This window comes from Hippopotamus amphibius, chromosome 4 (genome assembly GCF_030028045.1).
Source record: "Hippopotamus amphibius kiboko isolate mHipAmp2 chromosome 4, mHipAmp2.hap2, whole genome shotgun sequence".
NCBI lineage: Eukaryota > Metazoa > Chordata > Mammalia > Artiodactyla > Hippopotamidae > Hippopotamus > Hippopotamus amphibius.
Window position 1 is genome coordinate 100,085,588 of NC_080189.1, and position 16,270 is coordinate 100,101,857.

Consider the following 16,270-nt stretch of genomic DNA (forward strand, 5'->3'; position numbering starts at 1 on the left):
GGGAAAGACCTGGTTTCTGCAGATCTGGGAGCTAAAGTGTGTGTGTCAGGGAGAGGCGAGAGTTCTCACTGAGCCTCTACCAGCCAGGGCTGAGCACCACAGGCCAAGGCGTGGGGGTGGGGCAGGGGGGTGGGGAGCACGGTGACTTCTGGGAATACACCCCACTCCCCATTTCACCTTCCTCTTCAGTGTTGCACCTACAGAAGTCCCTTGTCCTAAGGTCTGTGCTCCTTGCTCTGGCATTCTTTTTTTTTTTTTTTAATTAAAATGTTTTTTTTTTATTTTTTGCCTGTGCCAAAAGGCCTATGGGATCCTACTTCCTTGACCAGGGATGGAACCCAAACCCCCTGCACTGGAAGCGAAGAGTCCTGATCGTTGGGCAGCCAGGGAAATCCCTTGGGTATTCTTTCTCCTACCTAACCCATCTTCTGAGCCCCATTCCCTGTGATCACTTTCAGGAACATCCCTGGGTGTGACCCTCTCAGCCGCCTGACAAGGAAAGGCATTTTATCCTTGACTCAAATAACCATCATCTCCACACTGCACCATGCCATCGGCAGGGTGGCATCTTGTGACCCTTGTCCATGGTCAGGGTCTTCTAGCCAGAGACCACCAGGAGCACACCTGTAGTTGAGCAGGTGTAGTGATGGAGCTCTTGCACCCTGCGGAGCCTCGAGGCAGCTCAGTACAAGAAGGGTTAGAAGAAAGGGCTTATAGGACTTGGGTTTGTGTTTCGTGACTTTGGGGAGGATTTAAAGTAGCTGGGCTTTGCTCTAGATCAGGAAACTAGGTAACTCTGTGCCGATATCTTAAATCTTACCTATAGGGAGGGCAGCAAAGCCAAAGCTGTCGCTCGGAAAGAAGCAGCAGTCACTCACCTGCTGGGCTTTCTGGTATTTTCTGCCGTGACCAGTGTTTATGCTTTGTGTTCAGATACGACTTCCAAGTGGCCGCGTGTTTATCTTGTCCCCCCATAGTCACAGAGTGGCCTTATCCGATGTTGATTTTTTACAAGATCAGTGACGTTCAACAGGAGCACACGAGGCCCAGCCTGAGTGCCAGGCGGGCTCCCGGATGTCAGGGGTTACTTCTCCCTTGCTCTGTCTTCACTGCTCTGAACTGCCCCCCTTCAGAGGTCAGCCTCCTGGATCAGACACGCCACCTGCTTCCTCCTCAACTGCCTGCCTGCTCCCTTCACTCCTGTGAAGACTTGTCCTCAGCCTCTCCGTGTTGCCCCCATTTATCAGCTCCTCTCTTGACTCACTCCTTTCCCTAAGGAGGCAGACGCCATGTGGTGATGAGCTGTTTGCGTGTGTGCAGCCCAGAACATCTCTCCTCCCTCCCTCCTGGTGTCTCCTTTGCGGATCGCTTCCCCTGAGGGTGCGGCAGGGGGGAATCCTTCACTGTTCTCCTCTCAGGTTTCTTCTTCTTCCTTTTTTTTTTTAATGAAAAAAGATTTTTTTGGCCATGCCTTGCGGCATGGGGGATCCCAGTTCCCCAACCAGGGATCAGACCCGTGCCACCCACCGTGGAAGCTTGCAGTGCCAACCACTGGACCACCAGGGAGGTCCCCCCTCTCAGATGTCTGAGCACTTCAGCAGGAAGGCCTAAAACCATAAACATGTGTTTTCTACCCTCAGTAGCACAAAGCTGCCTGTCGATTCCTTTTTTTATAACTTGTTTATTCCCTGTTGCACCCCCCCAGAGCCATTTCTCCAATAGTTTCCTCTTCAGGCCACCAACGAACCTCCCCTACCAGAAGATGGTGTGAATTCCCACTCTGTGAAGACGAAGGAAACCATCTCATTTGTTCTACCCCAGCTTCCTTATTTTCCCTACTCTAATTTTTTTCTAAATCTCCACCCATCTTCTTTCCCGTGATCCTCTCTGGAAGGAGGAGGTCTGGGTGCTGCTAGAGCCTAACCCCTCCACAGATGTTCCTGACTTGTCGCCCCTTCTCCAGAGCCCCTCACCTTGCAGACTTCCCCTGCTAGGCAGCCTCCTCAGCCTGACTCCTTCCCTTCGTGGTGAAATTCCACGGAGGTGGTCTTCCGTGCCTGCGCACTTCCTTCCCATCCACTCACACCTCAACACTCCCCTTCCCGCTACTTGATCTTGTCATTACTTTCTTGTAGACTCCTTTTTTTAAAAAATAATTAATTAATTAGCCGTGTTGGGTGTTCGTTGCTGCACGTGTGTTTCTCTAGTTGTGGCGAGTGGGGGCTATTCTTTGCTGCGGTGCACGGGCTTCTCTTATTGCAGAGCATGGGCTCTAGGTGCCCAGGCTTCAGTCGTTGTGGCACATGGGCTCAATAGTTGTGGCTTGCGGGCTCTAGAGCACATGCTCTGTAGTTGTGGCGCACGGGCTTAGTTGCTGCATGGCACGTGGGATCTTCCCGAATCGGGGCTCAAACCTGTGTCCCCTGCATTGGCAGGCGGATTCTTAACCACTGCGTCCCCAGGGATGCCCTCTCGTAGACTGTTCATCTTCGTAAACGTGACGACGTCAGACAGGCTTTGTCCTTGACCCTCCTGAGTCGGTACCCTCCGCCTTTTCCTGGCTCATCTGGGTTCCACTTCGTTAGTAGGTTTCCTGGTGACTCTGACCCCCTCCCTCTTCCCCCACTTTCTCTGTTTTCTCTTCCTTTTTCCACCTTCAGAGTTCCCTTTCGCTCCTGCTTCCCTTTAGCAATCTCATCCGCCCCTAAACTTGAGTCATTCACAGACTTGTCTGTGTCCTTGGCCTTTGCCCAGAGGCCTAGTTCTTCACTTCTGACTGCTTGCTAAACACCTACAGCGTGGTGTAGTATCAGTACTGAAACATCAAGTGTCTGAAACCACGTTCATCAGTCTCAGCAGAACCAGTTTTCTGTCCCATTTAATGGCATTTCCATTCTCTGTCACCCACAGATCTGGGATTTGATCTGTCATCTTTGACAGTCAAATCCCATGGGTTCTGCCTTTGCTTTGTCTCTTGCATGTGGCTTCATCTTGGGGAGCTCACCACGTGAGACTTATGCTGCTGTAGAGCTATTCCCTTGTCACGTAAGGGCAGGGCCTCAGTCTTACGCATCTCTGCTTGATCTTTAGTCTTTGGCACTGTGCTTGGCCCAAAGGAGACCCTCATTGTTTGTTAAATGATTGTCTATAAATTAAGCATTTTAGTACTTTACTTGCATGTCACGAACGATTTGTCATGGACCATATTTATTATCATTAGTTCTCTAAATACTTTTATTCTTAACCAAGCAAGCAAGCACCAGAATAAAGTTTCATACCCAGAACCTCAACTCCGGTACTTCCGCTGTTTTGCAGGAAGAACAGTTAGGTAAGGGTGCATGGGTCGGTCCGGAGGCATGAATTTCACCTTCCTTCTCGAGAGCCAGATCTAATACGTAGGGTTATTACGTTTTCATGGCAGTTTTAGATAACTTCCATCTCCCTTTATACACTGATTTTTCTGCTCTTTCGCTTCTTTATTTTTTAACAGGTTTTCAAAATGGAAACTATTACTGTGACATAAGATGCTGTTGATAGTAACATCAACATGGTTTCAGCTATTCCCCTGCCGAGCAGAGTGTAGCTGCTCCGTGCACAGCCCTGTAATACGTATTCGTTACACAGACATTAGAGAAGCCCTTCCCATCCATATGTATGTGCATGGCCCTTGGAAGTTAATAATGCCATATATCACATGCACGTAGAATGTAAAATGTACTTCAGAATGACAGTGGGCTCATATAAATGAGTATTGGCTTAGGACGAGAGGAGAGCCAGGGAAAGATTTTTGTCCTTTCAAGCCTGCTCTTTACTGAATTATTTGTTTCTGTGTCTCAGAATCCCAGATTCACACTCTGCCTCCTCCCCCTTTTTTTTTCCTTTTTTCGGTCAATATGATGCTCCTCTCTCCAGCCACCTTATTTCACTTTAGCTACATGGATAACAAAAGAGCCCCTTTGGAGAAATGAAAGCTAGCAATTATACATTGGTATTCATGTTACAGGAGTCATACTGCCGTCCTCAGGGAGTTTAACAATGAATACCCAGCATTAATTGCCACAGAAACTGCGTGTCTGACCTTGCTGAAATGTAGTACATCAGTTTTACATAGTAAAATGATTTGCCACTAAGAGATGAAAGAAGAATGATCATAAAATTGTATTGCTGTTTAGAATGACTAGTGTTTTTTGTTTTTAAGAAGATATTAGAGGACACAAATAACTAGGCTGCTGCATTTTCTTAGGAATCAGGACACTGGGGATTGAAACCATAATGTTCCCACTGATTTGGGTGGCAATTATGACAAGAGTAGTGCCTTCCTATCTTATGGAGAGTGAATAAAATACATCAGCATCTCTGATAAATCTGTGCAACTGACTAATAAGGCATGAGGACATAGTACTTTATATCCACTGGGGGAAAATGTTCTTTTTGTGTGTTTGTACCTGATTTACGTAGGGTTTTCTGCCAGGAGCAGAAACATGGAACCGTGCTAGGAACCCTAGGTATGTGTTTCCCTTTTTAAAGAGGCAACATCATTTTTAAGGTGAAGCCTCTTTGCTGTCGCTTTTCTTGCTTCAGTCTTTTGCTCAGATGCTCAGAAATACAGAAGGTAAATTTTCTCGCATGTGCCCCCCCCCCCCCCCCCCCCCCCCCGGCTGGGTGTCGCCCGTCGGGAGAATTTCACACTCCACGCTCTGGAAGTGTTCATCACGCCGGGTCAGCTCCACACTGCTGGGTCAGCAGTGAGCCTGACTCCGACAGAGCCACGTCAGCGGGCCACGCTGGGCTCTGGGCTGTGGAAGCTGTGTGTGCAGAAATGAATGATTGTCCAGCCTTCTCTCCATGTTAAAAGAGACCGAGGTGAAGAAAGTCAGTGCACTCACCCGTGACACCCGAATTTCATCCTACATGAGATTCTAACTAGAGATCCAGTTTTGCTTGTATTCTGGCAAAACAGGTACACGATACACGTGAAGGCCATCTCAAATTTGGGGGGTAAAATGAACTGAATGATAGAATGAGTAGTTTTTTGCCCACCTTTTAAAGTAAGGCTGTGATGTAAATGAATATGCCACATTTCCGCTACATCTACTTAATATGGCTTGCTCATTGTTTTAGTGTTTCAGTGATGTTTTATATGGTTTTCCAGTTTTAATATAGTGACTGTTTAAGAAGCATTAACCAGGTAAAAGAGAGTATAACACACACACAGTTAGTATAGTGTGTTTTTGAGACTTTGAACTTTGGATTTCTTAAATCATTCTGGTTTGATTGAATGTAATAGTTTAAAAAATGAACTCTGAACCCCATCTCCAGTTCATGTTTTTTTCCAATTTCCTTTCAAATATTCATGTCTTTCTAATGCTTTATGTGTCTATAGAACTTGAGCCTGGACCCTGTACCATTAGAGGGAGATTCTTGACCAGATTCCTAATTTATTCTGAATCTGTAAAGAAATTAGGTGGGAAAGCAACTTGAGAAAGTGCAGCTTTAGTTAGCTTTTCTGATTTTTTTTTTGTTTTTTTGCCTCTTTAATTTTCTCTCCCTTTTTCCTTGTTCCATCCATCTCTCCCATCGGCAATGAAAGCAGGATGATGAAGCGATGACTGTTCAGGTTAAAGAGCAGGACCAGAACGTCCTGGTGCTGAAGAAAGTGCAGAGCTGCAGCCCAGCCCCGCAAGCGGGGAGCTCAGAGAGTGATTGGAGGTGAGTTTCCACCGAGCCCCCGAGCTCCTGTTTCCTTTTCCCTGCCTGCCTCCCCTTCTCCCGCTCCATCTCGCGCTCTCTCTCTGCCTCCTCGTCCCTCCCTCCCTCCCTTTTCTCTCCGCCTCTCCAGCGAGCGTTCTAGCTGACTGCAGAGCTCTTAGCAGCCAGATGGACTCCGTTCCCAGTGAGAGGACAGAGATGGCAAGATCTTTGAGCGTTTAGGGGATGCCTTTGTTAGTAGCCGCGCACAATGGGCAGCTCCCGGCTGAGGGTCTTTGACCCTCATTTAGAGAGGAAGGATTCCGCCGCGCTTTCAGACCGAGAGCTGCCCCTGCCCACCTTCGATGTGCCTTATTTCAAATACATTGACGAGGAGGAGGAGGAGGAGGAGTGGAGCAGCCGCTCTCAGTCCTCCACTGAGGACGACTCGGTGGACTCTCTGCTCTCTGACAGATATGTGGTCGTGTCCGGGACCCCGGAGAAGATCTTGGAGCACCTTTTGAATGACTTGCACCTGGAAGAAGTCCAGGACAAAGAAACAGGTAAGGCAGGGGGGTGTCTCCTGTTTCCAGACTCACAGCTGCGGCTGCCCTTGTCAGTTTCCCAAGGGGCAAGGCTCCCTCTGCAGCCAGACCCAGGGGTGGGCTGAACCAGCATATGCTTTGTGGGCCTCCCCTGTAGCCTCCTGCTGTTTTGTTTAAATCCAGTAAATGGACACACATAGATCCAAACAGCCTCCTGGGAAGTAGCTGTACAAAGAAAATGATACGAAGGCAGATGTTCTTGTTTCCTTGGCAATTTTTACCAAATCTCACCTAAAGGCAGTTGGCAAGAGGCCAGCGTTCAATAGCCAGTGTTCAATAGGAAAGACTGTGAGGGGTGGGGTTACCAGCTGCGTTTACCTGGCTTGTGGGAAGCACTGAGCGGAGGGGAGTAGCTTCCCTGCCGAAACGTCAAGGATTAATGCAACTACTCAGCAACTATACGCTTAGCAGCAACTTCTGCCTTTTCCCATGTGGTTTACAAACTGCTCAGAGCAAGCCCTGCTGTGCAGAATATGACACTCATAGCTTCTCAGACCAGGAATTGTAATTCACTGAAGTCCTATTGATCAGACTTCTTGTCTTTTCTATTTAATCTGGGAGCAAAATACCCACTTAGCTTTTTCACCCTTGTACTTCTGGAAATGCTACCGTTGCATGATCTACCCAAACTTCTTTTATCACACAAGGGCAGTGTCTGCTTCTCTTAAACAAAATTTGTAATTTGTTCTAGCCTGGAGCAGTTATTCCAATGAATGAGGCCTCTGGCTGTAGCCTGAATTCTGTCACTTGATCCCCTGACGGAAATGCACTTTTTGCTGCCACCAGTAGCACCTGTGATGCCCACGGTTTGCAATATATTGACTGCATCAATAAAAGGCATTTTTGGTTGTATTAGTACAAAGTAACTCCTTAGGTTTTTCCCAATGCAGGAAGGGTTGTGAAATGACAGCTTAGGTGGAAACAAGAGTTTCCTTGGGTCCCAGTAGTGTTGTCTGAACTTAATAGATGTCTGGCTCTATACTGCATTATCAAGGACGTTAAGAGAAACAGAGATGTGTGAAATATGTAATTGGGGTTTTTTTTTTTTTTAAAGGCAAAAAATGACTTAATCATGAATCCTATATTAATGTTATTGTTTGATCTCGAAATTCAAATAAAAACTTTACTTTGCATATGTATGTTCGGGGGAAAATAGCAGTGGTTGTCATTTATACACAAACAAGCTAAAAGAAAAATGTATTCTCATGGCACTTACTGGGTGTTTTTTGTATGTCTATCTGTTAATATTTTGTGCGTTTGAGTGCTATTTCCGTGTTCTGCTTCATCAGAGATAGTCATCATGGAACTGGCCATAGTTTTCCATGAGCTGATTACCAGGCTGCTTTACCTAGGTGGTTTGGACTAGATTACAGGCAAGTTACCTGCCATGAAGAGGACACCTTCAAACATGGGTAGCAGTTTTGGGAACTGAATGCCTTCTTCTTCATAGCACTGAGGTTCTGTTCTATAACTCAGGACTTTGTGTCTAAGTTTTATTAATAAGAGTAGAAATTATTGAAGCCAGTACTAGGCCTACTTGATTTCTTTCTTTCTTTCTTTTTTTTTTATTTCGCTCTCACTGTCATTAGTTTCTTGTGAAAGATGGCCTAGGTGCCCACTGACAGGTTCCCTCTATTTAATACTGGGAATGAGAAATCACCCTCATTCCTGTTACTAATGCCAGGAGTTGCCTCCTGTTGGGAATCGGTATTATACCCGGTGTCTAGTGACTGGTATTCCCAATTTCTTCTCGATTATACCAACACTGGGATCAAACATGTCACTCTTGCCAGGTGCCGAGCAAAGCAAAGAGAACCAGGACTTGGTGGCACAACCTAAGCCAGGCAGGTAGAGCCTCACTGGGGTCAGCCTCTTCTCATGCCTCCTCCTTTCCTTAGCATTTGCAGAGGACACGTGTGAAACTTCAGGTGTTTGCAGGCACACCTGAGGGGAAAAATGGTGACAGCTTTTCCTCTGATCAAAGGAGAGTTTTAAGAAAATGAAAAACTCAACTTTGGAGAGAGATTGATGTGTTGTATCATAGGGACACCTGAGTGGAAGTCACATGCCGTTCTTCCAGACTTCACGAACAGCGCTTGGAGAAGATACAACAGAAAGCCACTGTATGGCTTTGTTGATAGCATTTAAAAAAAATATAAATATAAAATCAATTTCATGTACAAATTGAAGAAAAGTGGTTATGAGTCCGCTGTAGTTTGAATCCTAAATGAATCACATATGTGAAGTCGTTGAGGCCCCCTGTCACTGACAGAGGTGCATGTTAGTTCTTTATCTCGGTCAGGCCGGCGACCTTCATTATGAAAGGTCTGTGTGTGCGGGAGTCTAAGTCGCGTAAACATATGGAAGACAGATGGAGGAAAATGAGAAGGGGCTGCAGTAAAAGTATACAGCAGCGTTTTTATGTTCTCCAGCGCCCCTTTTAGGGAGATGGAGCCATACGGAGCTGGGTAGAGCCATATGGTGGTCGTGCACAATGGCCCCAGTGGCAGGGAGGAAGACAGGGGCACGGGAGGAGAGAAATGGTCCTGGAGGCTGGGCGGAGCCTGTTCTGGATCCGTACATTCCTTTACCCACCAGAGGCTGAGGCTGTTAACCAAACAGGACGTGCCAGTTACTTGCCATCTCTTCCCCACAAAAGTCACTTCATTGTGAAAATGTACATGCAAGGCCCAGTCGTCTAAGAGACCTGTGCTCACAACGGACAGGTTCATGTGATCACTCATTGATGTTAATTCCACATGCAAGTGGAAAAACAGTGTACTTAATGGTATGGAATAGAAATATGAGATAATGTGTTTTTTTGTTACCTGAATCACGTATAGAATAGAAAACAACCATTCGTATACTATTCCATCACCACATCAAGCTGAATTTTAAAAGCAAAAAATATTGTTAGAGATGCTTACGAGCAACCGACAGATGATTTTCCTAAGTGATTTATTTATTCCACGCAACACTTACCCTGTATATTGTCATAAGACCCATTTGCCTACCTTTCCTCCCTGGCAGTACCAGGCGCACACAGTCCTTCTGGGACTATCTATGGGATGAGTGGATGAATGATTGAATAATTCTTCATTGTAGAAAATGGAAAAACTATTTGAGTCTGGTAACTGGCTATCTGCCTGTGAACATGGAAAGACTAAAGCTGTTTTCAAAGATTACCTTTTCTTTCAAGGTTCAGGATCTCACCTGAAGCATTTGGAATGTTAGAGAAAAATCAAGCAGCTCCATCTTTCATCTTCCCAGAAATAGGGCAGACGTCGTTGGGCATTCCCAGCCCAGGAGAGTCATAGGGAAGGCAGGAAGAGAGAAAAACAATCTGTTGTGAGTAGAGGAGCTGGAGGGGTGGGGGAGCGGCCCTGGTCTGTAGGGTCTGCAGGGGTTGCTGCTCCTATTTAACCCTTTCCCCTCCCTGGAAAGCATAAAGTGTGTTTTGTCTTGAGATGCTTCTATTAGGAACGATTTGTCTCAAGGCGGGGGCAGGTGGGGATGACACACTACATGGCGGATGGGTTACACAGAGAAGCCCTTATTGATTTTTCTTTCTGCGTCTGCATTATGATGAGTCTACCTTAGGGGAAACACAAGAGGAAATAACATTATTTGCTTCCCTCTCTTTTTCCATGTCTTAGGTTTTTATTCCTCTTTTTGAAGCACATGTGCTTATGATTATAGGTTTTCAAGAAAAACAAGCAGAGACTAGGATAGTGGGAACAGGTAAAGCCTATCAGCCAATTCTTATTAGGCTTGACCTGCTTTCTTCCAGGTGTGGCTGTTCTTACTTCATGAGGTTACCGTTTGATACATTGTGTGTTCAGTGTGCAAATGTCTGCTCAGCCTGCATTGACTGCGGCATGGATGTTTCCGTGGGGCTGGTGTGCTTTCAGTAGCACCTAGCAGGCTGATTGTGTCCTGGGGAAAGTGAGCCCCTTACCTTTGTAACGAGGCAACCACTCTGTGTAAATACCTGGTTTGTATCATAGGAATGTCTCATGTAATTGATGGGGTCCCAAATCTATTCTCCGTTGCCAGCTTAATGGCTTTTTTGGAGCATTGCACTGATGGGACCTTGAGTGAAGCTGGGACAGACATGCCATTTTTCAATGACTCTTTTATCTTCTTTTCCCTGCCAGTACCGAGCGTGTGCTAAACACTCGATACATAGTTCTTACAAATGGAAATTAAGAACGCCTTTTTCCTGATCGTTGGATATACAGAAGACAATTTAGGTGAACTTCTTCCTTACTTTCCTCACCTTTTAGGATTTCTGGAAAGATGTTTGGTGCTTCTGTTCCAGGCTTTCTTTTGCAGGTGGCAAGACCTTTATAACCCTGGCCTGTGCAAGACTAAAACTTTTGGGGGATAGGCACAGAAGTTTTTAGGTGGTGGAAAGGCTCTCTGTGATTTTGTGTAATCAGTGTCCATGTAAAATTATCTTGAATTTATCTTTTTATTTTTGTGATATCATATAACACAATAAAATATATAACACATAAATAAAAAATAAAAAATAAATCATATAAATCACATAACATAAAAATGGGGCATTTTTCAAAATACCCATGTCTGGATCTCACCCCAGAGATCCTGGTTCAGTTGACCTGAGTTGGGGCTAAACCTTATATGCTTTGAAAGGTCCTCAGGTGATGCTATATGTAGCCAGGTGTGAAAGCCACTGAACTAGGACGATGACTTTGTCTCCCCACTTTTTTCAAAGACATGTCTAATAGTTATATATTTGCCCCTGAGAGCTAGGGGCATCATTTCTGCTTTCCTCCACCTCCCCTCCCCACTCCCTCTCCTGGGCTCTGTGTCCAGCCCCATATCCCACTGGTCCCTGCCCTAGAACCTCTACAGCCTGAGACATTCAGAATTCACAGACCTGCATTGCTGGTCCATCCACTGAAATGGTTTTGAAAAAAGGAAACGGAGGAGACAGAGATACTGGCCACACAGCTATTTGCTCTCAGTTCTTGGAATGAGGAGGTGATGGTATTTGGATTTTTGCTAGGGTTCTGTCACTCTCCAGGGATCTCTGGGTGGTCCTTCAGTCTCACAGCCAAGAATGCTTACTTCTGTAAGACATGATGTTCTCAGGAAGGAGACTATGCAGCCAGCAGAGTAGAAAGGGTACTAAAGTGAGATTCTGAAGCCTTGAGTCTCAGGTCTGGGCTCCATTAACACCAGCCTGAGACTTTGAGCAAGTTATAGACAAGATGATTTCTGAAGTGTCTTTCATCACTAACATGCTTTGGTCCAGAGAGATTTATATCAACTCCTGTGCTTTGAAAATATGTCACAGAACCACAGAATTCTAGATCTGGAGGACATCCTAACCTTGTGGTCATTTTATGCTGACCTCACCATCACTTAGGCTTTGCACAAGGACTCAGGTGATTGGGCCTGACTTCACGTTATTGTGTCTTCCTGCTGTGTTTCTTCAGCCTCACTCAGAGAGCAGTTAGAATATTGATGGGGTAGCAAGCTCGGAGTTGAAGGCTCAGTGGCCACATACCTGGTGGTGATTTAAGTGTGTTTGTATATTACCTTGTCCAATGGGAAACTATTTAAGTTCCTTTGAGAAATTATGCTATAACATTTACAAAAAATAGCTTTGATTTATCACCTGCTAGTAAAATCCAGTTGCAGAGAGTTTTATTACCAGGCCATTTTGGGATATTCAGAAACAGTCTGTTGCCAGAGAAAAGAAGCGGTTTTCCCCCAGTGATGAAATATACTGCACCCTGACTCTCACACTAGCCCTTCCCCTGTAATTCCTTTACTTTTAACTTTACACGCTGCTTCTGTAATAAAATATAACAGTGCATAATTGAGTATTCAATTTCTATGTGAGTGTGAATGAATACCATAGAAAAATTTGATACCTTCCTTCCACAAATATCTTCAATCTATTATGTAGCCGTTGTTCTAGATGTGCAGACACAGCTGTAAACAAAATACACAAACTCCTTACCATCATGGGGCTTACATTTTAGTGGAGGGAGTCAGACAAGAAACAAATAGGGAAATAGTAGATGTTAATAGTGCTAAATAACCAATCTCATTACAGGCGCTAGTTTGGGAGAACGATGTCCACATCTTTAAAGATGAAGCTAGAGGATATTTTAATGTATTTAAAGTAGCGTAGAGAATTAACATGAAACATCTGGTCCTATTCAGCAAAGTTCAGAAACCGAAGGAAACAGACTTAGTTGAAATGAATGAATGAATGATGTAAAAGGAATTGGAAGAAGTTGTAGGGTATCTCCGGATGGTACTGGCTGCAGCTCGGAGCCACAGGCTCTGCATTCGTGGAGATGCTTGCCGTCAGCCTTTGACCTTCTTGAGCTGTGAAAACAGCTTTCCCAGAGACCAGTGTCTGGACTAGGTTGCCACTTGAGGTCTTTTTCAGCTTTGTGAAACTGTGGGTGTTAAATGTTAGGTTAATTTTGTTTGTGTAGATGCTAATGAAATATCAAGGAAAGACTACATAAATTCATTAGCAGCAATTGCAGCTGCCCTGGGTGAGCCTCTCAGGCCGCTGAGAGCCCTACCTTTCAGCGAAGGCTCTTTCTCCAAATAAAGCGCAGGCTTGAAACAGGGATCCGCAGTGGCAATGGAAATCCCCAAAGTGCCGTCGAGAGAGAACTAGGAGGAAGAGCGCTCATGTTGGAATGTGGTTTTTGTCCTGCTTTACAATCTCTGTGCTTTGGGATTGGCAGTTCTCTGAGCTTCTCTCCTCATTGCTCATGTGGAGAATGTAAGGTGTTTGCTGATTGTAATCGAAGCATTGGAAGACTTCATAAATTAATATTGACTAAGTGATGAGATAATTAGGGCTGTGTGGGAGTTTCTTTCTCATCCGCCTCATTTATGAAAGCAAAGAACTTAGACCACATGACGTCTGAGGCCCCTTCCAGGTTTGAGAGCCAGGATTTGGCACCACTCTGTTTATCCACACGTCCTCTCCATTGGATGGTTGCTTGTACAGGATGATGACCTCCATCTAATGGACATAGATGCTAAGGCAGAAGATGCTAAGCTGCTTCAGAGAGAGAATGATCTTTTGAATCTGTAAGTGAACCCGGCTATATTCCTGCCTTTATCCCAGAACATCAATTTTGTCTAGTGACTAAAATCAGGGATGAAAGGCAGAGTTGAAGTAAAAAAACCTACCATTCGACTCTAGCTGTAAACTCCACATCAAGTCCTTCAGTGGCCACTGAGGAGGGAGCTAATCTCCAGCACAAAGACCTGCTTCTTGGTTCCCAGCTGTGAGCTGGGTGGCCTCTGGGTGGGCTATTTGCTTTAAGAAGGTTACACAAGAGAGGGGGGTGCGAAAGAAGTCCTAGTTTCAGCTGATGCTGTATCAGAACACTGATATGAGATATTATGAAAAATCAGATTTTGACCGTGAATTTCATTTGAGGAGTTCATCATCTATTCACACCACTGTTGAACTTGCGATACTGTGTATGATAACAAGGGAGTTGATGCTTTTGCACTGCCAGTGGACTGTGGGTTAATTAATACTCTTGTCAGTAATGAAGCAAGGTGAAATGAAGTGAGACAGAGCCGAAGCATAAGGTCATTATCGTATGCTGATTAATAACCAAAATGTGGAAGTTTTCATGATGGCATAACCAGTAGGCAAAGGAAGATGTTTCATGTTTAATGTTCCCTAGTTTCCAGGGACAATTCCAAATAATCCTTGTTTAGAATGAGACTGGATCATTGGAGCACTTTTTTTTAAATATAAATTTATTTATTGATTGATTGGCTGAGCTGGGTCTTCGTTGCTGCACATGGGCTTTCTCTAGTTGTGGAGGGCGGGGGCTACTCTTCACTGTGGTGCGCGGGCTCCTCATTGTGGCGACATCTCTTGTTGCAGAGCACGGGCTCTAGGCGCATAAGCTTCCGTAGTTGCGGAACATGGGCTCATTAGTTGTGGTTCACCGGCTCTAGAACATAGGCTCTAGGGCGCAGACTCAGTAGTTGTGGGGCATGGGCTTAGTTGCTCCATGGCATGTGGGATCTTCCCAGACCAGGGATCAAACCCGTGCCCTCTGCATTGGCAGGTGGATTCTTAACCACTGCGCCACCAGGGAAGCCCTTAACAAGAGTTTTTAGATTTTCTTCTTTGAATACTTTTAAGGAAAGTATCAATAACGTTCTGTTGGGTTACAGTGAAGGCTGTGTCCTAGATCCAGGAAGTGAGATAGAGAATCTGTGAAAGTTTCCTTCACACATTATGTTCTAGATGAGATACACATGTGACTGCTTGTTTCTGTCTGTCCTGGTGGTGATGTCCTCAACCCCCCAAACCAGGAGAGTTTCCCTATGTAAACTAAAGCCAGAACAGAAGACTTAGCAATTAATGGACTTTCTCCTTTATTCACCTTGGCACATTTTGTTTGCTTTATTCCCCTTATTTACATTTTTTTTGCTTCCCCTGAAATGCTTTTCCTTTACCTCAGATGTTCAATTTGGTACTCATCTTTTTAGACAGACAACTGTGGGGAACCTTAGGTATTTCTTTCTTTGTAGTAAAGTAAATTTCTGATTTCCTAGAATGGCTGGTAGATAAATTACTACAAATAATAAAATACTCTGGTACACTGAGAGTTGCCTTAAATATGTACACAAATTATCAAGAATCAGAATATATAAAATTACAATCTATTTTTAAATATAAACTATAAAGGCCCTCTGTATTAAGTCACAAAGTTCATGTACGATAGTCTTCGCTTTTATAATTACGTGAATAAGATATTGGCTTAAATCTGTATAGTTTCTTTGACATAGGTTGCTTTGTGAAGGTTGATTTTTAAACACAAACCCAGTATAACTTGTAGTTTTTCTCATGAAGATATGTTTGAGAAGGATAATAGCTTTGTTTAGTTTTCCCTTTATATTTGGCCTCCCTGATATAAGCCCTTTAGGAACAAAGGCTGCTACTTGTATTTTTCTATTTCTAGTTCCATAATTATAATCTCTATAGCACAGTTTCTCAGTTTGGTGCTGATTTTTGTTCTTATAAACTTCTTTTTTTGTTGTTGTTGTTCTTTTTAAAAGGAAAATAGATTTTTGTTTCTTTAAAAAGGAAATGCTTTTCTCAAGTCTTAAAGTTGTAAATATGACCATATTTTCTCAGTGAATTTGGGGTCTATTGGCATATTTAATGTTGTACTCCAGTAGAAACACTTGTGATTTTGCCAGCGTCCAGCTGTATTTCCAGAAACTAGTTTACATCTGTGATGTGAGGCAGGTATTTTTGGAGCAGCAAATTGAGAGAAGCAACACGTTCTGAAATTTCTGGAGAAAGACACGGTGTCAAAAGTGAAGGTGACAATCGAGCAGTTTTAGCAAAATCATAGTTTTAATGTAATTACTGGAGGCTGTGTTTAAGACAATTCAAAGGGTAAGAAAACTCTCTTTCCTCTCTCTGTTCCTCTCCCTCAGAGATCTTATGTGTCATCTCTTCACCTGAAGGACTTAAAGTGAGATCATCACATGTTCTTGTCTGTATTTTTAATGCTGTGACATCATCCTCAGTCAGAAATTCAGCATCCTTTCAGAAAATGAGGGGGAGGAGTGGTTTTTCTGTCTAAGAGTGTGTATTTCAGATAGTCTTACAAGTGTGAGGAAGGAATGCTAGTAGAAGGCAATTTGCCAATTATAATCACTGCATGTTACTCTCTCACAGCATGTTTCAGTCGAATGATGGCTTCATGTAAAGGGTGCGATGCCACAGAATTGCTGCAATTGACAAGCACGTGTCTGAAAGGGATATTCTTCAAGTGGGAGAATTTTTGCCTTTAACATACCTATAACTGAGCTTTTCCTCGTTGCTTTCTTGCAGTCTTTCTCATTATAACCTCCCCCTCCCATTTCCCATTATCCTCATTTTCTGCCCTTGGGGCTTTCTTGCTCTACAATTGAATCCATTCTTT

At 44.2% G+C, this 16,270-nt stretch overlaps 1 protein-coding gene across 4 annotated transcripts in view; it reads left to right on the plus strand.

The window, feature by feature from the left end:
• Positions 1-16,270, plus strand: part of RAPGEF5 (Rap guanine nucleotide exchange factor 5) — a 231,250-nt gene that overhangs the window by 158,240 nt on the left and 56,740 nt on the right. For 3 of the 4 annotated variants that reach the window (XM_057730812.1, XM_057730810.1, XM_057730813.1), the window contains 2 exons: positions 5,591-5,709; positions 6,163-6,251. In XM_057730812.1, coding sequence (XP_057586795.1) covers positions 5,591-5,709; positions 6,163-6,251 — 208 coding nt within the window. The remainder of the gene's footprint in view (positions 1-5,590; positions 5,710-6,162; positions 6,252-16,270) is intronic. The other variant, XM_057730811.1, reaches the window with a different exon arrangement.